Source organism: Silurus meridionalis, chromosome 18, assembly GCF_014805685.1.
Source record: "Silurus meridionalis isolate SWU-2019-XX chromosome 18, ASM1480568v1, whole genome shotgun sequence".
In the NCBI taxonomy this organism is placed as follows: Eukaryota; Metazoa; Chordata; class Actinopteri; order Siluriformes; family Siluridae; genus Silurus; species Silurus meridionalis.
Genome location: NC_060901.1, coordinates 20,319,070 through 20,341,474, shown reverse-complemented (window position 1 = coordinate 20,341,474; position 22,405 = coordinate 20,319,070). Strand labels below are relative to the sequence as shown.

The window sequence follows — 22,405 nt, the reverse complement described above, 5'->3', positions numbered from 1 at the left end:
AAATGTCTCGTAAGGTTTAATACACCTTTAATACACAGGTGCGAGCAGGATCTCAGCAGGATTCTTTCTTTCTGACTCCAAAGAACCTACAGGATCATATCCAGCAGATCCCACACCTCTCTGTATCTCAGGTTTTCTACATGCAGCCTGCATCTCCTCAGTGTCCTTCCTCCTCATACTGTAAGAGAATGCTAATCTTCTCATAGTTTCTCAGGCAGAAAGCTCCTTATCTGCCCCTCATCTGAGGTAGGAGCTGTGAATGAGAGGTTTGTGTTCCTGAAGGTTCTCTCATCGCTGAACGTGGGCGTTCCTGCCGTATTCGCCCGAACACGATCCGTCTTTTAACCACTTAATCCTCCATCTTGGCGATATTCACCCGTCTTTTTTTCATTTTCTACTTTACACCCAAAGCTCCTTCTCTCCGAGGTCATGACGGAGGGGTGTGGAACAGGGCATTCGAAACACGAAACTGGATCTCGCATGTTCTTTTATGGTACCTCACGTCCTGTATCAGACTTTCAGACTCGCGCAAAGCTCATTTCCTGGAGAGGCCAGATTCCAGGGTCTGGAGTTTTCAAGGTAGTGGATGAGTTGGTTAGTGGTGGAAGGTGCTGAGATTTTTTTCAATCATCTCATCTCATATCATCTCATCTCATCTCATACTGGTTCTTAATCTTATCTCACACAGGTTCTTCAACTGATATCATACAGGTTCTTCATCTCATATGATACTGGTTCCACTACACCCTTCCCCCAAAAAAAGGGTGTGTAAAGTTTTGCATGAAGGACCTGGCTGAATTTCTCCTCTAATGGAGCTTTCTCAGGAACGTCCTTCCATCACACTGATTCCTTCATAGTAATGGAGACCTGATAAACTTCAGTGAAGGAATATTGTAGTGAAAGTTAACGACTGAAGGAGTCCTGGGTAATAAATATTTCAACTTAATATTAAACAAATACAGAGCAGGCTGTGAGGGAAAAGGAAAGGATTCACACAGGAGGGGGAGAAGGATGGAATGGAGGTCAGAACGTGTCCAGAGCAGAGGTTACGGTAACAGAGTCGGTGTTGCTGCAGCGTCGCGGCTGAAATGCAGCTGTTTCAGACTCGCTGAAATCACTAATCACATTTCTTTGCCTTCTCGTCTGCAGCTCATTCCTCTCGTTCCTCTCGTTCTTTATCTCTCCTATTCTCAGCTGTTCCTGGTTTTTAAAATGCACCAAGATGGCTGGCTGAATGTCAAATTAGTGACCTTGACTTGACATGAACGTCCTGTAGGGAAATCGCCATCAGAGGTCCGTCTGCTTCCTGCGGCCGTCCAGAGACTGTATTTGATTTGTCCTCTTTTTTCCCTCACAAAGTGGCGGATCAATCATACAAATGAGCTCCTGATGGACCAACTTTGATGTGCAGACTCGCCAGAGATTAGGATGAGCTCAATAGCGGCTTCTTAGAGAGGAATTAAACACTTCCAGTTGGGTTGATGGTAGATTAAAGTCGTGGTACCGAGCGAAGGAGGATAAACATCTCTTAAATTATGTTCAGGAAAGAGAAAAAAAAGAAAAACACACACTGTGGTGTAACGATGGCGAGGCCTCGTGAGAAAAATGCGCTGTCAATCATCAGACCATCACCTGATGGGACAAGTGCAGACCGTCAATCACGATAAATTAATCACAGGAATTACCATCTAGTATGGACACGAAGTCAGACATCTATTTGTCATGGATTCCAACTTCACCTGAAGGCCTCATCCATCACGTGGTCATTTCTTAATGTTCTTTATTGCTGTGAGTCCAAAAGTAGAAAACACTGCTTTGTCTAAAAGCTCAGTGAAACATTTTCATTAACTTAAAATGTTCCTCATTTGATCTGTCATGGCCAGATCCATCAGATCCGTTGGCAGATCCATCAGATAGTTGGCCAGATTAATTAGATCCATGTCCAAATCCATCAGCTCCATGGCCAGATCCATTAGCTCCATAGTCAGGTCCATCAGATCCATGCCCAGATCTATGAAATCCATGGTATAATTCAGATGATCCATCAGATCTGAGGCCAAATCCTTCAAGTCCAGACTCATGCATGACGATGTGCCTCCACCCAAGGGCTAAAGCACTACAAGGAATATGACAGACCTGCTTCTTTTTTCTCCCATATATATTAGGATAATGTAAAGCTTTTCCTGTAGGAACTCTGAGAAGTTCATCCTGGAGGTGTGTCCTTCAAATAAATAAAAAATCACAGCAATATTTTATTGGTTTGTGTGTTTTTGGTGTAGCGTCAGGACCGAGCAGGTGTTAGAATCCAATCTACTTTAGTTATTATCCTCATGTCATATTAGTTAAAGGTGCCTCCATGTTCCTCGTTCTGAAGTTGTTGCACGTCATGTTCTGGAGCAGATTCTGCCTCATCGTGTCATCGAGCGCTAATAATTCCATCATCGCGCTCAAAAAACTGCGAGGATAAATAAATAGTCCCTGAGAAGATGTGCTGAACGATCGTTCGTCTTCCAACAGTGTTAGCATGACAATGGTATGTTTTTATATGTAGTGGTGCCAGGAGTCGGTAGCCTCGAGCCGGCGCGTTGGCAGGCCCCCAGACGCGCAACCTAGAAACGTCAAACGATTGCGCAAAGCTCCTGTTTTCAGACCTCGCATCGATTTCCAGCTTTAAAGTGCCACCAACAAACACACCTCGATTTGCTCGGACATAAAAATACTCCACGCCTGCTGCAGCGCCCTCGTCAGGACCTCGGGCATCAGAACATCAGCAGGGTAACAGTCCTCCTGTTTCGCTAATCTTAGCATGTTAGGAAGAAAGCTAAAGACCTCGACACCCAGCAATGTTAGAATGCCCATCCCAGCCTCCCAGCCATGATACAGTTAGCACTGAGCACTGTTTAAGGGCCTCGCTCAAGGGCCCAAGCATCTGACCTTCTAATCAGTAACACAGAACCTTCACTACTGAGCTCCCACTTCCCTCTATAAAGAAGAGTCTTGAAACCTCTTAATATCCTTCATGCACAGGTTTCGACACGTAAAAGCTAAACTTCAAAAGGAGTCTTGTGTTTCCATTTTCATCTCCTCACCCAGACGCTCTCCCTCACGCCCCAGACGCTCTCCCTCACGCCCCAGACGCTCTCCCTCATGCCCCAGACGCTTTCCCTTACGCTCCAGACGCTAAGTCACCAGATCAGACGGGAATGTAATTCTTAATGGCTCCGTTTTATAAAAATGGAATTATCATTACCCCAATAATCCTTTTTCTATTCAATTACACGAGCCTAAAAGCCTCGAAAGCTGTAATGACCGGGGTACACTTCCCGCTTCCAGATCCCTAAGCTGGAGATCCTGCTTTCAATTACCAGGTTAGAAACACCCGAGATAAAAATCGCATCTCCTCGTCCTCGTCTCCTCCAGCGGCCCGGAGAGCCGTCTTTATTTCCTCTCGCTCCTCGCCAGGCTCTCGCTCTGAGCTAAATACGCAGTGACAGCGCTTTCATGTAGCTGAAATGAGTATACTTTGCTCCTCAGAACCTCCCTGTTTCCAGCACTGAGGTGTTAAACAGGAGAAACCGACCGACCGACCGATGAGGCCTCTTACCTCCGCTTCCATTTTAGTCTTGACGGATCAGAGCTTTTTTACGCTATGAAAAGATTTTCGACTCTGTTCTTCTTCCATGCTGAACAGCAGAAATCATTAAGGTGTGCAAATCTCCATTAGGTTAATGAAGGCATGTTTTAGAGGGGTCAGGCTGTCTTTAGACCCAAACAGCTGGTGTGTGTGTGCGTGTGTGTGTGTGTGTGTGTGTGTGTGTGTGTGTGTGTACAGAAAAAAGCGCTTTATTTGATTTCAGTTATTACCTGAAGTTCCCATGAAACGTGGTGTTGCGGCCGAGAGCGCACGTCTGCATCACACGAGTGCATTTCTGTATAATTATTGACCATGATGTCACTGAAAATGATAGAACTCCATGCTGCAGATTACAGTGTTGGAAGAAACTTGTGTATATTATTTACAGGAGTAAAACACAACGCTGTGCAATCCAGGATTTTACTCCTGAACCCTTATTCGAGAAACGTTCTTTCATTCTTGTTTCATTTCACACGTTTTAATTCAGTGGACGTCATCTAAAAGCTTCTTTACGGAGATAAAGAGGTTCGAAAGTTGTTTAAAGAATGTACACGTTTAGTGTTTATACGTTTCTCCCTAATGAGAATGTGGAGGAGGAAAAACTCCCAGAGACTTCATGAGAAAGAAACCTTGAGAGGAACCAGTCTCATCCTCAACACCTCATGTCCATTCATTACAGTTCCATGAATTGGTGAATCCGTGAATTGGTGAATAAGTAAATCGGTGAATAAGTGAATCAGTGAATTGGTGAATCAGTGAATCGGTGATTCAGTGAATTGGTGAATCGGTGTCTCTGAGATTCTCAGCATCTGCAGTTACGGTGGAACTTCATCACAAACTACGCTGTGATGAAAAAAAGACTGTGGTGCAAATGACTCGCCGTCATTGAGACGTGGTGGTGGGGGTGGGGGGCCTTTTTTTTTCTTCCTGACGCCTCGAGCGATTCGGCCGTAATTTCAGCTTCATCTGTGATGAGCTTCTGCCTGCAGGACCTCCTTTTATTTTAGCTCCTGTTAAAGGTGAAATGCTGAAATAATCCTGTTACATTTCCTATCTTCTACACTATAACCTTGTCTTTGTTTTTCTTTTACTCCGCTTACAGGACACATCTGTCTGTCTGTCTGTCTGTCTGTCTGTATGTACATCTCTCTCTCTCTTTCTCTCTGTGTTAAATGAACGAGGGATATTTAAAAACAAACTTACAGAGAATTGATATGATCAGTCCTGAGTAATGTCTGCCTTACTGTGTGTGTGTGTGTGTGTGTGTGTGTGTGTGTGTGTGTGTGTGTGTGTGTGTGTGTGTGAAGCAGTATTTCTCATGATGCCAGAGGGCCACGTTGATTCAAACACCATTAAAATGTGAACACAAGTTCAGATCTGTTCTTCTCTGCCCTTGTTTTCATATGAACTCGAGTGTAAAAGAGGTTATAATTCTTCTCTCTCTCTCTCTCTCTCTCTCTCTCTCTCTCTCTCTCTCTCTCTCTCTCCCAGCCTGTGGTCGTGGCTTCTTCAAGTCCTCGTCGCAGGACCTGCAGTGTTCGCGCTGTCCTGCTCACAGCTATAACGACAGAGAGGGCTCGTGGAGGTGTGATTGTGAGGATGGATATTACCGTGCTCTTTCAGATCATCCCTCCATCGCCTGCACAAGTAAGTCCACTCACCTAAACCAGGGGTCACCACATTCTCCCACTAAGACAAACACAATAAATGTTAGCTCATGGAAGTTAAATTCTATTTTGGATGTGAAGGCCATGCCGAGGCGGTGATCAACATTCACACCAGCTTCATTTCTCTGAACTTTGACCCTGTAGACACTGCGAGTTGTGGAGAATGAAAGAAATGGAGAAGATATGTGTGTGTAGTGGGATTTTGTGGTAAAATTCTGCTCGGATTTTCTCGCTGGCGATGACTTGACTGGAATGGTGGCTCTCAGGTTCTGTTTTCTTCATGATGAGCAGAAACGGAGTTTACTTTCCATTAATGTTTATTTTCTGTTGGAATTTGGAAACAAATATCTGAGAAAATGATTGATTATATTGATATTCATGATGGTTCTGTTGTGTTTTAACATCAACCAGATATTAATTTGCTCATATACACGATTTAACCTGCTGATTTATAGACTGAAAGATGCACACGTTAGTGAAAATTCCCAAAACTGCTGATTTGGGAGGTTTTATATCCTATTAAACACATTATTCCACATTAACACTGCATTCAGCATCAACAACTTCAATACACCAGAATAAAAGATCAAACAACACAAAATAGTGAAGCGATCTTTCAAAAAGAGATCTTTAATTATTAAATACAATACAGGATCATGTCACAAAGTAGAAAAAAACATTAATTACTCACAACGATTACAGTAAATCATGCTGCATAAATTAAAAGCAGAGATTCAGATCAGACTGGGATGTAATGCAGCTCTCAGTCTCAGACTGCGCCATATTTTTTTATTCAACATCAACAAAGTGTTTGAATTTATTTGAGCTCCTTTCGGACTGAAAATGAGGCCAGCGGTGTTAAAAAGTGGCTCCCAGGCAGCAGATGCGGGTCGGAGAGTGTTAATGACGATGGAGATATGATGGAGATACGATGGAGATGTAACGACTTTATCATAACTTGAATATGTGATCAGTGTGGGGAAGATGTTACCTGTGATTTGTTTAGAATTGAGTCATTTGATAAAAAGGGAACGCGATCACTGGTCCGCGAGTTGAGGGCGGAGCGAACGCTGCTACGTTGTTACCGCGTGAAAAACTATTTTGTCGTAACGCGATTGTATCTGTATGAACATCTGTATGAAATTATTCTTTTCTTTCGCTCGTTTACAGCGAGCGCTTGGAGAACGTCACCGCTCTCGGTACAGACTTAAGTTTCTTCTTATTTCCAATTTTTTATGATACCGTGATTTTGCAGTCGTTGTTTTGTATCTCCCACCAACCACCATCCCCACCCCCCTTCTGGTAGCTAATGAACAGAGGACCAATTTGCTGTTTCCTGTCAAATTAGATTGCAATTACTGTCAGCAGTGGAAGCCACAGGTCCTGGCCGCTCGTCTCCCTCTCTTTCTCTCTGTCTTTCTCTCTCCCCCTTTATCTCTCTCTGTCTCTCCCCCTTTATTTCTCTCTCTCTCTCTCTCTCTCTCTCTCTCTCTCTCTCTCTCCCCTCTCGTCCTCTCCTTTTCCTCTCGCCACTTTCATTTGTTCCAGCGAGTGCCGCAATTACGCTCCAGCCATTGATGACTTGTTTACACAGACGAGGCGAAGGAGAGACGGAAGGCAGGGAGGAGAGAAGGGAGCGTGGGTTGAAGCGAGGGTGCTGCTGGTTTCCTAATCCACTACACGCACGTTTATTCATGAAGAAACACCCCACCACACACACACACACACATACACCCACACTCAAACACACACACACACACACACACACACACACACACCACAAAAATTAACACACACATACACCCACACTCAAACACACACACACACACACACCACAAACATTAACACACACACACACACCCACACTCAAACACACACACACACCACAAACATTAACACACACCACACACAATCGTATACACCACACACACTTGTACACACCACACACACTCATACACACCACACACACACTCATACACAACACACACACACTCATACACACCACACCTCTCTCTTAGATTTGTTTCCTTCCCTATAAAACCGTAAAGTGTAAATAAATCTAAAAGAGAGGTGAGGTTAAGGTGAGACTCCCGGCGTTCAGCCTCACGTCTCGCGTCTCACGTCTCGCGTCTCGCGTCTCACGTCTCGCGTCTCACGCCAGGCTTCGCCGCTGATATGGAGCTAATCATATTTAGCCTTGTGAAAGCAGCTGAGAGGTTTGGAGTCGTGCCTCATTGGCCAGGAGAATTGTTAGTGAGATGCTCTGTGTTTGAACGTTGTTCATCCCTTATTTCTGTGAAAAGGGTCACAGGGTTGAGCGGATCTTCCTGAGAACCTGCACAGAATAGCGCATGATCGCGTCCTTCTGTCTGATCTTTTCTCTTTCCTTCTTTTTTTTCCCCTCAGAAACACGAGCCGGGAAACCTTTTCAGCCCACGCCAATGCTTCGTTTGCGACTGAAACAAAAGACAGGAACACGCTGTTTGCATTTTGCTCTAATGGCTACCTGCCATTAGAAACAGCGGGAAAGTTCTCTCTCTGTTTTTCTCTCGCTCTGTTTTTCACTCGCTCTCGATCGCTGTTTCTGAGTTTGGCTGGAAAGCGTTCGACGGAATGAAATACAGGGGAGGAGTACGAGTCGTTCTTCCCCCGAGCTCCGTCCGACTGAGCCCAGTTCCTCACGCTGCTTTATTGCATGAAATTTGTAACGTCCACTGAACGTTGTCGTGTGAAGGCAGGATTTCAGAACGCAATCCCTCAGCTTTAAACGCAGCTGCGCAGACCGGCCGGCTTCCAAAAGCAACTCGCATGGCGTCAGACTCGTTTTATTTTATTTTAACGTTAGAGTTACAGCGCCACTCTTCAAAAAAAGTCTTATCTTAATTATCTGTGGATTAAGTAAACGTAGGCTACGGATGAAGATCTTCTTTTGGGGATTTAGAGCCGGTGGTAATTGAGGCCAATTTACATTCGCTGAACAAACATGCGGACGGACAGATTTTAAAAAAAGAAAAAAAAAAGAGAGAGAGAGAGAGAGAGAGAGAGAGAGAGAGAAAAAAGAAAGGAGTGGGCTTAAACCTTGAGGAAGCCGAGGTGCTGAACAGACACAACACCAGATTTACACGATGGGGTTTAGGGAGAAGTGTAATAAAAAAGCAGAGAATGAAAGGGAGAGGCATCGTGACTGTCCAGATCGGAGAAGAATAAGCGAATGGAGGATGAACCTCGTCAGAAGATATGTTCTGGGGTTGTGTATGTTGGCGTTGCACCACAAAACATGTTTCCTGTACTCTCAGCCGGTGCTGTGACCCGGTGAAATAACTATCAGGCGTGTTCTGCTCTCAATGTAGCTTTTATTGATGGATTTCAGAGATGATATCAATCATGCATCTGGAACAGAGAAGCTTGAGATGTTGTGTATTGTGTCCATGTGTTGGCTCTTGGACGTGCGATTATCGAGGGTTATGCATTACCGTTTCTATAGTAACATCATTTCCAAGGACTTGCATGGGAACCATTTATTAGAAAGGAGTCTCCAGTTTCTGCACGTTTGTAACAACGTAACATTTTCCTTCTGTTTTAAGCTCCGCCTTCTCTCTTTTCATTGGCTGTTGCAAATTGGATTATTTTCTGATTAACATACAACATTGGTGTTTTGAGCAAATTTTTTTTTAATAAATGTGGAAGAGAAACGTACACAGAGAAGGAAAACCCTGAATTCTTTTCAGCACAGAGACTTCGCTCAGCATCGGCAGCGGCGCTTGTACAGAAACTCGTCTCCGGATTAACCGCGCTTAATTATTGCCTCGACTTCTAATAGGAGGCGCAGCTCTGAGCTGATAAGAACTGCATTCCAGAGTTAAGCCCTAAGTCTAGTCACAACACACACACACACACACACACACACACACACACACACACACACACACACACACATTGAATCAGCGGATGACCTCATTAACATGCTGTCACTGGAAATCTCTATAAGTTTGACTCGCTTTAATGGTCCCGCATATTATTTTATTTTATTTTTTAATTCTTGAGTAACTGGTTATTTTTTATTCCAAAATACGCTACAAATAATCTCCGTCTTTCAGAGAAGCTCAGAATTGTAAATAAGGCCCTTAACTGTGGATAATTGGGAGTCGCTCTGATTAAAAATGTCTGCCAAATGTAAATTGAGTGACGTGGTTTTTTTACAAGAACAAGCCTGATCTTTTGATACCACAGTACTACCAAATCCTTCATACTCGTTAGTCAGAAGGCTCCGTCAGCTCCACCTTAATCATCTAAGACTAGTAATGGATCAGGAGGGTTGATATTGTGAAGCATTCCATGAGGAGATTGTGTTGGAATGTAGTTTTTCCACCCTGAGAAGGTATTCAGAGCGAGAGGTTTTATTGGGTGAAATGTTTATAGTTGCTCTCATGTAAGCAGCTGATGTTCTACATCAATAAAAATATCTATAAATGGATAAAAAGTACATTTGATTCATAAATATTAAACAGCAATCCAATACCTGTGGTATTAGAGTAATACAACACTGAGGTGTTATTGGAAAGATCTGAAGCGTTCTGTGGTAGAAACTTCCAGACCCTTGCTAGTCGTGATACCTGGAAATGGAAGTTCGCTCCACCACAGTGCTCAGGCTGAGGAGTGGAGATCATTGGCGTGTGTATGCGATGGAGAAACCAGGCTCTGAATCATCATTCAAAAACAGGAAAACAGGAAGTGGCTCCGTAGCCTCGCAGTGACACACATTACGATTCCATCATATACGGATATATTGTAACATCTCTAAATCTCACACACACACACACACGCACAAACACACACGCGCGCGCGGATCTAGGCGAGGGTGTTTAACTCCATCTCCACGCTATTGAGGCGAGATGCTGAAGTGGCACTCGAGGAAGTCGGCGAGTTGCTCCTTGTTTATTGCTGGATAATCAGTCCCTTGATCTTTGCCACTCGAAAGTCAAAAGCGACGGCTGTGAACACGGAGCCGTAACTGCTAACATCACATGTAGCCATGGAAATGCAGAACACATCCCGGGAGGTGAAGTGTGTTTGTGTGCGAGTGGGCGTCGGCTTCTTTTTCTGATCGAGCATCAAGTAGGAGGTGAAAACAAGACTGAAAAGAGATAGAGGGAGAGAAAGAGGAAGAGTAGAACAAGTGCGATGGCGTAGCGTGAAATCTAAAAGAATCCCGTTCTCGATGTCAGTGTGTAGTGTGTGTTTCTAATCAAACCAAATGTTTAGACATCAGCAGGGAGACAGTGAACTGGATCTTCATCTTTAGGAAGAGGGGGAAGTGAAAGCGCAGGAGCAGAATCTGGAGAGAAGTGTGTGTGTGTGTGTGTGTGTGTGTGTGTGTGTGTGTGTGTGTGTGTGTGTGCAGAAGTGAGATCATGTGGATTTTCGTCTGATGATCATCATGCAGGAGTTGCTGAATGGTTTCAGCATTTTCGGGGGTTGAGCTCGTGCTGCTCGAAACACCTCGAACGACTGCGTCACTGTATGTCAAACGTACTTCACGGCAGACATCTCTGTGTCAGATTTGCCCAGATTCATGTAGAATCTTTGTCTAACTCGCTGTCCGATGAAGGTCGGTGCTCCCTGTGACTGTGCAGCTGTATATAGTTGGGTTATGGGAGAAAGGAGACGACATGATGCAGCAAAGCCGATGCTGGGAAAAATTGAGAATGGAAGAAGGAGACAGGAGGAAATGGAGAGAGTGACAGAAAGAGATGAGTACACACACACACACACACACACACACACACACAAACCTCCTCTGTTCACCTGCCACAGGTGGCCCTTTCATCTCATCTGATCATGCATTTTCCCTCCTCCTCCTCCTCTGATGAATATTGTAGCACGTGTGTGTGTGTGTGTGTGTGTGTGTGTGTGTGCCATTATCCCTAATGAGAGGCACCTTTTAAGTGTCATATTATTCATCCCTACTGTTTGGAAGGCTGCTTTTTGCCCTCATGCATATGGATGTTGCGTCTTGAAAGCAGCTTCACAAAACATCATGAAAAAACACAAACTATAAACCGGAGGCTTTTTATTCCCAGGCGAAGTCATGGAAATGGTGCGAGCGGCGTTTCTGTGACAGGGTCGAGGGGGCTCAGGGTCCGGGCTGGGCTCAGGTGGAGTTCATGGGATTTTAAAGGATGAAGGGTTGACGTGAGAGTTTTGTCGGCGGGAAACGTTTGCTGTCACGGCGGCCGTAAATAGATTTAAGGTTGGACTCGTAAATTTCAGCCTGACTGTCGAGGGGGTAAAGGTTTACTGCTGCTCCCCGGGAGGCTTGTTATCCTTTTATTCGGCTAATGAATTAGAAAAGGAATATGATGACCACACTAGCAAGTGCTTCATCCAATCCAAAGCTCCTGCTGTAGTTGACGTCTTTGACGATTTGGATTTAAATATATTGTTTAAATTGTACGATTTGAGAAGCAAAACACTGGCAGACTCCGACTTCTGACCCCTGTTTTCTTCACCGGTTTCACAATTTGATTACGATAATCATGTCAATGATTCAATTGAATTCGATGTTATGCATCGCGCCATCTATTCTGAATATTACTGCACATGGCTACATTTTTAATGCATAAGCAGGTGCATTTGTAACTAATAATCATTAGTAAATATTAAAAACACATGAAAATAGTCTCCTTGTGCAGTAATACTCCAGCATTCTTCTGAAAAGTGTTCTGGAAGTCTTCTGTCAATCACTTCTGCGATTCATGCTGGATCTCTGCACTGGTGGGTGTGGAAGTGAGATTGTGTGGATTGTTCTCCGAGGGTCATCGAAGGTCTTCCTGATCTCTCGTCATCTTCCAGCGATGTTCTTTTCGAAAAACCTCAGAAAAACCTCGATCGACTCGCTGCAGCGTGTGTTGTAAAGTCTGCGCTTAACAGTTTGTTCATAAACTTCAAAATATGCCCAGATCTCGAACTTTAACATTTTGGGTGATGATTCATTTCACTACTTCCTGTCTCATAGCTCATTATTGAGTTCCCCCAGCTGCCTCGTCTCCTCCTGGTCCACGCTGACCTTGGTCGCTCTCGAGTGTGTCTCCCCTGCATTGTGGAACGTCTCGCAGTATCTGGGTTACACTCTAATTGTGTGTCAGCACTTTGCCTGCGGGACCGGATTCCACATGTCCCCATGACACATTAATACAGCAGGCCAGAGGAGAGAATAATCCAGTGAGTGCGCCGAGTGTCACTCTTCCATCACGTGGTTACGTAACTCGGCTTTCTTCTCGCTTTTTTCTCATCCTGACCTCGCTCAGATCCTGGCATGCGAATTTCACAAGATGTCGGTCACCTTCTGTGTGCTTACAGAGCTCGTCTCTCTTCTTCTCTCCATCACACAGCCTGGTGCACATCATCTGCCAGCTCTCAGCATCTTACTACACTATCTTTAGGGCATTTTTTAGTTTTAAATGGTTCATGTGGCTTACGATTGGTGCAAAAAGGAACTAATAGGACTTGAGTATTTGGGGTTAAGGCTTTGGTGGTATGGGGTTTGTGTCATTTGCAGGTTCTAACACGATAGAACCTTTTCTCAGTCCAGTTTTGCTGTTGTTCTCGTCTGTGTAAATTGTGTTAAAACCTTTCTCTCATTGCTCACGTGTATTCTTTCCTCCCCTTCTGTCTCTCCAGGACCTCCATCAGCTCCTCAGAACCTGGTCTACAACATCAACCAGACCACCGTGACCCTGGAGTGGAACCCTCCGGCCGACTCAGGAGGCCGCAACGATCTCACCTACCGGATCGTATGCAGGAGGTGCAGCTGGGAACCGGAGGAGTGCGTGCCATGTGGAGGGAACGTGGCGTACATGCCGCAGCAGAGCGGCCTCACGGAAACCTACATCACCATCAGCGATCTTCTTCCCCACGCCAACTACACCTTTGAGGTGGAAGCCGTGAACGGAGTCTCGGACATGAGTCGGACACAGAGGCTCTTCGCCGCCGTCAGCATCGCCACCAGTCAGGCTGGTAAGAAGTTTCACTCGTACGAAATGCTCTTGGAGAGGAACGCAGTGCTGAACGTATCTCCAAGAGGAATTGTTTTAGCAGTAGGAGTGTATTGAATGAATCTTGAGGATCATCAGAAATAGTTTTTGGTCCATGGAAGTAGGTGCTATAGAGGAGCGTTTGTTTGTTGCATTGTTAGTTTGCACTGCAAGTCTTCTGCTTTTTCTGATCTTCACCAGCGTCATTTCAGACGGGTGTGTTTACCTCGCGGCCGCGCCGTATTTACCTCAGCGGGACTAATTTCTCAAAACCATTTGACTGCTGCGTTCCTGCAGTTTGTAATTTGCGGTCGGAGTCGCTCGGGCGCCGTCGGGAAAGGATTACGATACACGAACCCGGTCATGTGACGATCCCGTCACGTCTCTTTATTCCGTCTGGATCGGGGCACATGTGGCGGGCCGGCGTGTTCCTCAGCTGTTCTTTCTGCTGAAGAAGCGCTTATTATCCTGACGGATGGAGTTAGCACTGCGCTGGCGTTTTGCTCACATCGAAGGCGAAGCAGGTCTCCTTATTATTTTTTTTTCCGTCCCATTTCCCCGGAGAGAAACGAGCGGTCGCCGTGCGCTCACATCCGAGGAACGTTACGCTAGATCTCTTTTCTCTAATAGATATTTTTTAAGGATCATGCAAACAAGATTTCTCTTTCATGCCCAACCACCCATGAAATATAATTTGCCATCAAGTGCACACTGACTGAGCTCATTAAAGAGGGTTAAAGAGCCTCAATGTTTTACTGTAAGTACAGCACAAAGACCTCACACACACACGCACACACATGGCGGAGAGGAAGGCCACATCATTTATAAGATCATTTCTCACACTTGGAGATACGTGTTTTTTATGTAGCCGATAGAAGAGCAGGATCTCAGAACTCGGATATGATTTTATAGCTGCATTTATCTGCTCCGGGATGAAGAAGGTGCGGAAGGATGGAGGGATGGAGCAGAGACGGAACGAGTGATGATGAATGTTCGGTGACAGGGACCGTGACAGAGATGCACAGCAGAGCGGGAGACTGCAAGGGCATCCAGAGAAAGAGAGAGAGAGAGAGAGAGAGAGAGACCTCCACTTCACTCCATCCAAACCTTCTGTAAAGCTGCCTGGCTTTCTGACAAAACACAATTACTGCAGCAAACCTCAGCAATATGCCATAATTAGTTAGAGTGCAGTTGAAGAAACCTGATCCCTGAAGCCATGTTGATTCTCCTGAATCTCTTTTGCAACCTTCACCGGCGTATCTGCTCAGGTCCAGAAGTCCGAGTTCGTTTTCCAGAAAACAAGATCCAGGCTTCTTTCTGGAGCACTAGAACAATCTCAAGCAATCACGTGAATCGTGCACCTGAGGTCCCTGTAATCACAGGAGCCTGATTGTGATTATATAGGAGACAAACGTTCACACTCGAGAAGGAACCTGTATGCTAATCCAGCTAGTGTTCACCTGTGAGTTGACTAGCCACCTAGCTATTTGGGACAGCAGGATATCAGCAGTTAGCATTGTGATTTGTCTCCTCATGAAAATTATATTGTTTCTAATGTATTTTTAGGATGTTCAGGGAAAAACGGTACTTGATGCTTGAAGGCTGTTGATGGTGGTGTAGACTGCTGGAGTCAATCTTTTGCATGTTTCACCTCCACAGAACCTGAACGCAAAACTAGCGAACTAACTAAATTAATACAAACGAGCAAATCTGTTGATTTCAGATGAGGTTCCTGCTAGTGTTTCTCTGGGATGGAGAAGCTCACTGGTTTGCTAGTTCTCAAGGACAGCGGGATTTAGAGTCAGCATCATCCTTGGCGTCATTTACGTTCCCGTCAGTATACAGGTCCTGCGTGGGACGATAAATATGAGCAATATCTACAAGGGGTTTAACTCGCTCCCGGGCCCCTGAGCAAGGCCCTTAACCCCATAACTGCTCAGTTGTGTGAATGAGATGCTGTAAGTGTAAATTTACACCATTTGGCAGTAAACAGTTATTTTATAATTCTACCTAATTCAGTGTGAAACTGAAGATTATTTGATAGCTGCTGGAATAAAGGTTCTCGATGTGGGATGTAAACACAATGCGCTCTGTGTTTGGCGATGGAATGATTGAAGCTCGTCTGGTCGCCCTCAATTTACCGCTCAGCCGAGCCTCACTATCATGATCTCACCTCCGGCCGTGTGGATAAGGTCAGGGTGGAGCTGAGTTCTCCATCACCATACACCAGACCAGAACAAAACAAGAAACATAATAACCAGTGACTCTGGGTATTTCTGATGACTCTGCTTAGTGAAATGGAGATGAAGATGGGATGATAGGAGAGAGAGAGAGAGAGAGTGCGAGAGAGAGAGAGAGGGGAACTGTGCAAGTGTATTGTAATCAGTAGAACAAGTGTTAGTGTGCAGACAGAGATGCATATAAAGGGGAATTTACACCTCCCTTTAATTACCCTGTGTTACCTTCTCATTCAGGAATGAGCGAGAGAGCGACAGAGGAAGCGATAGAGTAATAGAGAGAGAGAGAGAGAAAGAGAAAGCACTCCACATATTGTTGCTCAGAAACCTAATTACTTCCCAGTTCTCTTTTAAAAGGGTTGAAATAGCTGCTGTTTTTCAAACCTGTGAGTTCATTATCACGTTGTCGTCTTTTTTTCCCCTTCATTCTGCTCCTTTTTCTTTCCTTTCATCACATTTTCTCACCTGAACGAGACTGTGGATCTGATTTGCGCTCGTTGTCTTTTTGGCAGAGCAACTTCTGACAGCAGGTGAATTAAAGGGCCTTGCTCAGGGGCCCATGAGTGGCAGCTTGGTGTGGTTGGGGTCCAATGCCTTAACCACTGAACTCCCTCCATTCCATTATTCCACAATCCCACCATTCCATCCATCCGAGGCTTAAAATCGGGCATTTTCTCCGACTGGTTTTCTGAAACCGTCATTCTCGTGCCCTCTCCCTCCACCTCGCCCGAGCCGCCTTTCTCTCGGCCACTCCATCGACAGGCTATCGCTTCAGCGCCAATCTCGCTGGATACCTCCGAGACGGCTCGCACTTTTTCAGCGGGAACAACGGAGCCATTGATCGATCCCTTTAAAGTCCTAATCTGTGGAAGGGCCGTTAAAAAAGAATGGCCTGATTGATTCGCTGGGATTCCCAGTTGGCCCGGTGTGGGTTTCTGGTTAAGCGGATCCCACAAGCCTCTTTTGTAGCGCTTGTATGGAGTTTTAAGTTACCTGGCAGCCCTTTCTTCCACCCGAGCACTCTCGCTTACGCTACCTTTCTCTCCTTTCCGTGACTTCTCCTCCTCCATTAGGTAACGTGATAGGACCTGACCCGGCGTCTGCGCTCCAGCAGCTGTGGCTAAATCGCCGGTGGTCTCCGTGGCCGGTTCGCCACTTAACCCCCGGCTCCCGTCCCGTCACCTGATCCTCGGGCGATGAATAATTTTCATGGAAGCTGCACTTTAATTACTGCTCCTATTTAAGTGGCATCGCGGCAGCCGTGGCGCACTCATTAATCTCGCGATCCCGTTGCAGGTTTTTTTTTATTGCCCCACCACCTCCCCAACCTCGTATCCCCCAGAATGCTCTCTGCTCGGGCGTCCATTCGTCTTTCACTGCTCTCGTTTAAAAGCGTTATAAAAGGGGCTTTTGATAAATAAAAGAAAATGGAAAAAGAAGAAGAAAAGTTTCTGGAACGGATTCTGCATTGAACACGTCTGTATGTGGTCGAGACATGAGGAAAGACAGAAAGGAAAAGGGAAGAAAGGAGGAGGAAACCCACAGGCAGGGAGGGAGTGAGGGAGAGGACACGACTTTTATTTAGTTACAGACTCACACTTTTCTACCAAACGTTACTGTGTACAGATAAAATTCTAAACCAATCCTGAGATCCAGTTTGGCTCTGGTTGTCATGACGATGTATTTGCGTGTGGGAGTATTTGGGAGGGGTTTGGGGCGGGGAGGGTAATTTGTGTGTGTCGGGGATAGAAGGTTGAACATTTTTCAGCATAGATGAAAGAATAACACACCACACACACACACACACACACACACACACACACACACACACAAACACACACATGCAGTGTGAAAGTGATGTCTTCAGGTTTAAATATATAATTATATAATTAATGGATATTATTATCATTAAAATAGTTTTGTTGTTTTTTTTATTATTATTTAAAATAAGGCACTCAATTATAGACATAAATATGAAATAAATTAAACACAATCCCCTGGGATGAGGTTACGGAACGTTATTTATTTAACATGTAATATTCAATTTTATATTCTATGATATATTATGATATTTTATTTATGTATTAATACAATTATTTAGGTATTATTGTGTAAATGTGTTATAATATATTATTATAATTTATATAATTTTATTATTATATGTATTCTTTCTTTATTTGTTTTGTGAATAACATTATTAGCAATAACTATAAAAAACTATAAAAAAAATACACACACACATACACACACACACACACACACCTGCTATGCACTATAGAGTGTGTGTACAGTTTGAACAGATTTTTTTGGAGTGACCTGAAAGGCTGACAGCCACATGACCACATGGCCTGAGTTTAAATTAGGTCTACATGCCTTTGGCTAACACACACACACACACACACACACACACACACACACACACACTAAGGGACTTTTGTGTAGATGGAATTGAATGACTTCTGTTCAAACACCAGCACCAGTGTGAAACCTCATTAGTGATCATTTAATACCGCACTCTATCATCTCTCTCTCTCTCTCTCTCTCTCTCTCTCACACACACACACACACACACACACACACACACACACACACACACACACACTAAAGTTTATACACACACTGATAATATTCATTACACATGACCTCTGACCCCGACCTCTCTCACACTGAATATAAATCCTGACCTTCATCCAGGCTTTTATTCTCATGCACCTGTGTGTGTGTGTGTGTGTGTGTGTGTGTGTGTGTGTTAGCAGAAGGCATGTAGACCTAATTTAAACTATAGTGTTGATGAAAGCAGAGAGACAAATGATTTTGTTATAAAATATAACAAATGTATGAAGGCGTGATTACCACCGACATTCGAGCTCGTTACACACCTGCTGCTCACACACACACACACACACACACACACACCCTCGTTTTGTTCTCTAAGCTCAGAGACTCTATCAGATCCCTCTGCTCTGGTGGCTTCTCGTGTTGTGAGTCTGGAAAGAGATCAGATTTACATGTTCAGTCCATTACAGCTGCTGCAGAGGTGAAAAACACAACTGTACATATTTATACATATATATATATATATATATATATATATATATATATATATATATATATATATATATATATATATATATATATATATATATATATATATATATATATATATGTATATGTATATGTAATTGTATAATTTCTAAAATTTTCACTAATTCATTATTAAAATGTGAATTATATCTAGTTATAATTATTAGAATGAAGTAATTGTATAAATGTATATAAAATAATACTTTTTTCAGAAATAAACGAGGTGTGAGGTGTGAAATAATACACTTTGTGTAACTCCTGTAGTTGATTATTTTCCCTCCTGCACGTCAGCGTGTGTTTTATTCTCTATTTATTACACACTTTTTTTGAGGTTACTCGATACCTAACTTCTGTCGTCTGTCCCTCTGTTTTTCCTTCTTTTTTTTTCCTTTTTGTATATTTTTAGAGCCCAAGCCTTATTTTTAAGAACCTCAGTCGAGGAGAAAAGAGCGATTTTTCTCCTCTGACAGCTCGACTTAGACAAACATAGACGCAGTGGACAAAACCAGCTCGTGTCGTTTTTCTATTTGGGGCATTTTCACCTTACATTAGACCAAACATTAGACTCTGCTCTTTCTTTTCTCTCTGTTTTTTCCTAAAGTCGACTTTGTGCTGGTGAAAGGAAGGTATGAGGCGGGGGGAAGAGAGGGAGAGAGAGAGGGAGAGAGAGAGAGAGAGAATGAAAGAGAGAGAGAGAGAGATGGAGAGAAAGAGAGAGATTGTAGAAGGAGATTAGACAGATGTGCCTCGTCTCATCAACACGTTGATAATGAGACTCAGCAGCTTCGCACTCAGTGATTGACATAAATCAGAGATTTTCTTTCAGAATCCTAAGTCTCATGGCAGCGTTTCCCCTGCGTGACTTTTGAATATTTTCCATCAGCTAAAATAAAAGAATAAAAAACGCTGAATTATGCGGGTGAAAATGAGGCGGAATTCCTCCGGCGTAGCGTCTCTGTCGGACTGTTTTATAGAAGGCGAGTGTTTCTCTGCCAAAATGGTTGTTAAACTAAGTGCTTCAGCAGGAGTAAAACAATTTGGCAAAGGCTCTCACTGCTCGTAATGCCATAAAGATGTTCCACATCTTCGATGTCCCATCGCTTTCTGGGCAAAGAGCACTCAAAGTGGCTTTTATAGTTGTATCAACAGTTTGGATGAGTACATTTGCCTCGGGGGCACCAAAGACATGGCGTTAGCCTCCGCCGTCTCGGCCGAGAATCCTAATTGTGGTGACGTCTGTCACCTCGGGGCATGACGCCATGTGGCCCGAGTGCTGGAGCTCCGACCTTCTCATGAGACGCACCACTTCATTACAGGCATGTCCCTGATGGCACACGGGTTAGCGCCCTGAAGACGCGGGAAGAACATCCTCGGTTTCTCTTTTTCCAGTAAGATACACAATCTGGGGTCACTTTTGTTTTTAACCGTTTCCGAAAGTTACTCATCCGCACCGAAACGTCCGAAAACGCTCACGTCCCCGTACTGCACATGAGGAAAAAAAACTGCATAATTTTGTTTATTTACCTTCCAGCAGTTTGAAACGTCACAGCAACGTTGTCCACCATGTGAAAACGGTGCTTTTAAATGTATCCGCTGGCAGAGAGCTTTTTAAAAAGCTAGGTTTTACTAGATTAAATATGTGTTTTCAAACCAAACATTAGCGTGGACGTTAGCATGGACGTCAGCGTGGACATAAGCGTGGATGTCAGCGTGGACGTTAGCATGGACAGAGTTGTGTCTACTGGGTTTCTACCTGGTTTGATTGAAACATTCCACTACTCACCCAAACAGCTGGAGTTCGTGGAGTTCCAGCTGCACCCTGAAGGGGTTTGTTCTCTTTTTATAGTAAAGTAAATGATATATTTGAGCTCTTTATGTTTATAAGTGTGTAAACCTCACGTCTCATTACAGCCAACATCTGCACTCATTCTGTTAATTAAACCAAAACCCCTTAGTGCTGATCACTTCCTGTCTCGTTTTGCTTCCTGAAGGCTCTGAAGCACTAAGACACCTTCCATCAGGTTTTACAGAAAACTTCATCAAATCAGATATTGTGGATTATGTTGGAGCTGCCATGAGGCTTGAGATGGACAGAGCCGTAAGGCTTGAGACGGACAGAGACATGAGGCTTGAGATGGACTGAGCCGTGAGGCTTGAGACGGACTGAGCCGTAAAACTTGAGACGGACTGAGCCGTGAGGCTTGAGACGGACTGAGCGGTGAGGCTTGAGACGGACTGAGCCGTGAGACTTGAGACGGACTGAGCCGTGAGACTTGAGACCGACTTGTGGAAAAGGTGATTTTTGTAAAGCTGGTCAGCTGGTCACATTTCTGACCAAATGAACTAAAAAGTCTTTCGAATCAACCGTGTGAAAACCCACTTTTCCATGACAAAGCTCATGCCCGCTAAACAAGTGCTGAAGGTGTGTATCAGGGATTGAACAGGAGCACAAAGCATGTCCAAATCCGCCATCATTCACCGTGTATTAAGGAACGAGGTGTGCGTATGAAAGCTTGACATCCTGCCATCAAAAAACTGTTCGACTGTCCACCAATTACTGTCACCCTGAATGTTTTAGCACCTGGCAGAGTTTTTTGCCCCGCATTCCGCTCCATCTATTGGCCACTTCTTTTGTTCACCGGAGCAAAAGTTGCCTCTGTGGGGTTTTTGTGTGGATTGTGTAAAAAATGTTCTGTCCACACTGCCGGTGGTCTCGCAGTGTTCGCGTACACAGCAGCGTCCTCATTGTCCCAAGCTGAATCAGGGACCGGGTTACGGAAAGAAACACTATTCATGCAGATCAACAAAGCACAGCTTATACTGAATGGTGGTCTTTTATTTAACGCTGGCCACTTAAACAAAACAATGCAATTAAGAGCATCCGAGGCTTCTGACGAGCAATTAGAGCCACGTGATTGATGACCCTATTATCGCAATGCACATTTTTTCCCCCTGGAGCTATTTTTATTTCTTTATCTTTGAGAGCTTTAGAAGTTGGAATTGTACCTGTTTGTTTTTTTCATTCAGGATCGAATTAAGGCGAAGTCTGAGAGGGTGGAATGTCAAGCTAATCAAAAATTGGGTTTCTGTAGCAGGCGAGGTTTCCGACTTTAATCAGGCCTTTGACTTCAAAGGGCCACCCATGTCCTTTTTCTTATTCTTTCTCTTACCCTCGCATACACACTAAACACACACACACACACACACAGCACAAATTTGAGACCAATTCGTCTTCTGTTCGTCTGCTGTGTGTTTTTTCTTTTTTTTTGCTGTATTTTCGGTCATTCGAAGCCATGAGAAATATCTCCAGCTTTGATCCTAAATTAGAAAAAATCATCTCTTTAATGGAGCAATTTTAAAAAGTGCCCTCAGTAATTACCTAATGACACGAGACCTGGCATATTTCTGCACGCAATTTGCCCCCCGTCCTCTGGGTGCCGTTAAATCAAACACGAATGGTATAATTGGCTGACCTGCACTGCTTTGGATAACATTTCTACTTCTGTTGTTGGAAAGTCTTCTCCCCCCTTAAACCCACCCCACGCTGAACGATCCATTTTTAGTTGCGTAGTCGCAGGTGCTACGTGAAGTCAAAGAGCGATCTTTCAGAGAGACGTTACTGAAGGAATAATTGCTCGGCTTTTCAGTGGATCTGCGGCTTGGAGCTGAAACGCAGACGCATTATCTGCTCCATTAGAGGTGACGAGCGTTAAACGTACCTTCATTGTGTCTTGATTGCCAAATGAATAT

At 44.2% G+C, this 22,405-nt stretch overlaps 1 protein-coding gene across 9 annotated transcripts in view; it reads left to right on the top strand.

Moving 5' to 3' along the window:
• Positions 1–22,405, top strand: part of epha7 (eph receptor A7) — a 58,166-nt gene that overhangs the window by 11,259 nt on the left and 24,502 nt on the right. For all 9 annotated transcript variants that reach the window (XM_046873193.1, XM_046873190.1, XM_046873192.1 and 6 more), the window contains exons 4-5: positions 5,126–5,281; positions 12,982–13,317. In XM_046873193.1, coding sequence (XP_046729149.1) covers positions 5,126–5,281; positions 12,982–13,317 — 492 coding nt within the window. The remainder of the gene's footprint in view (positions 1–5,125; positions 5,282–12,981; positions 13,318–22,405) is intronic.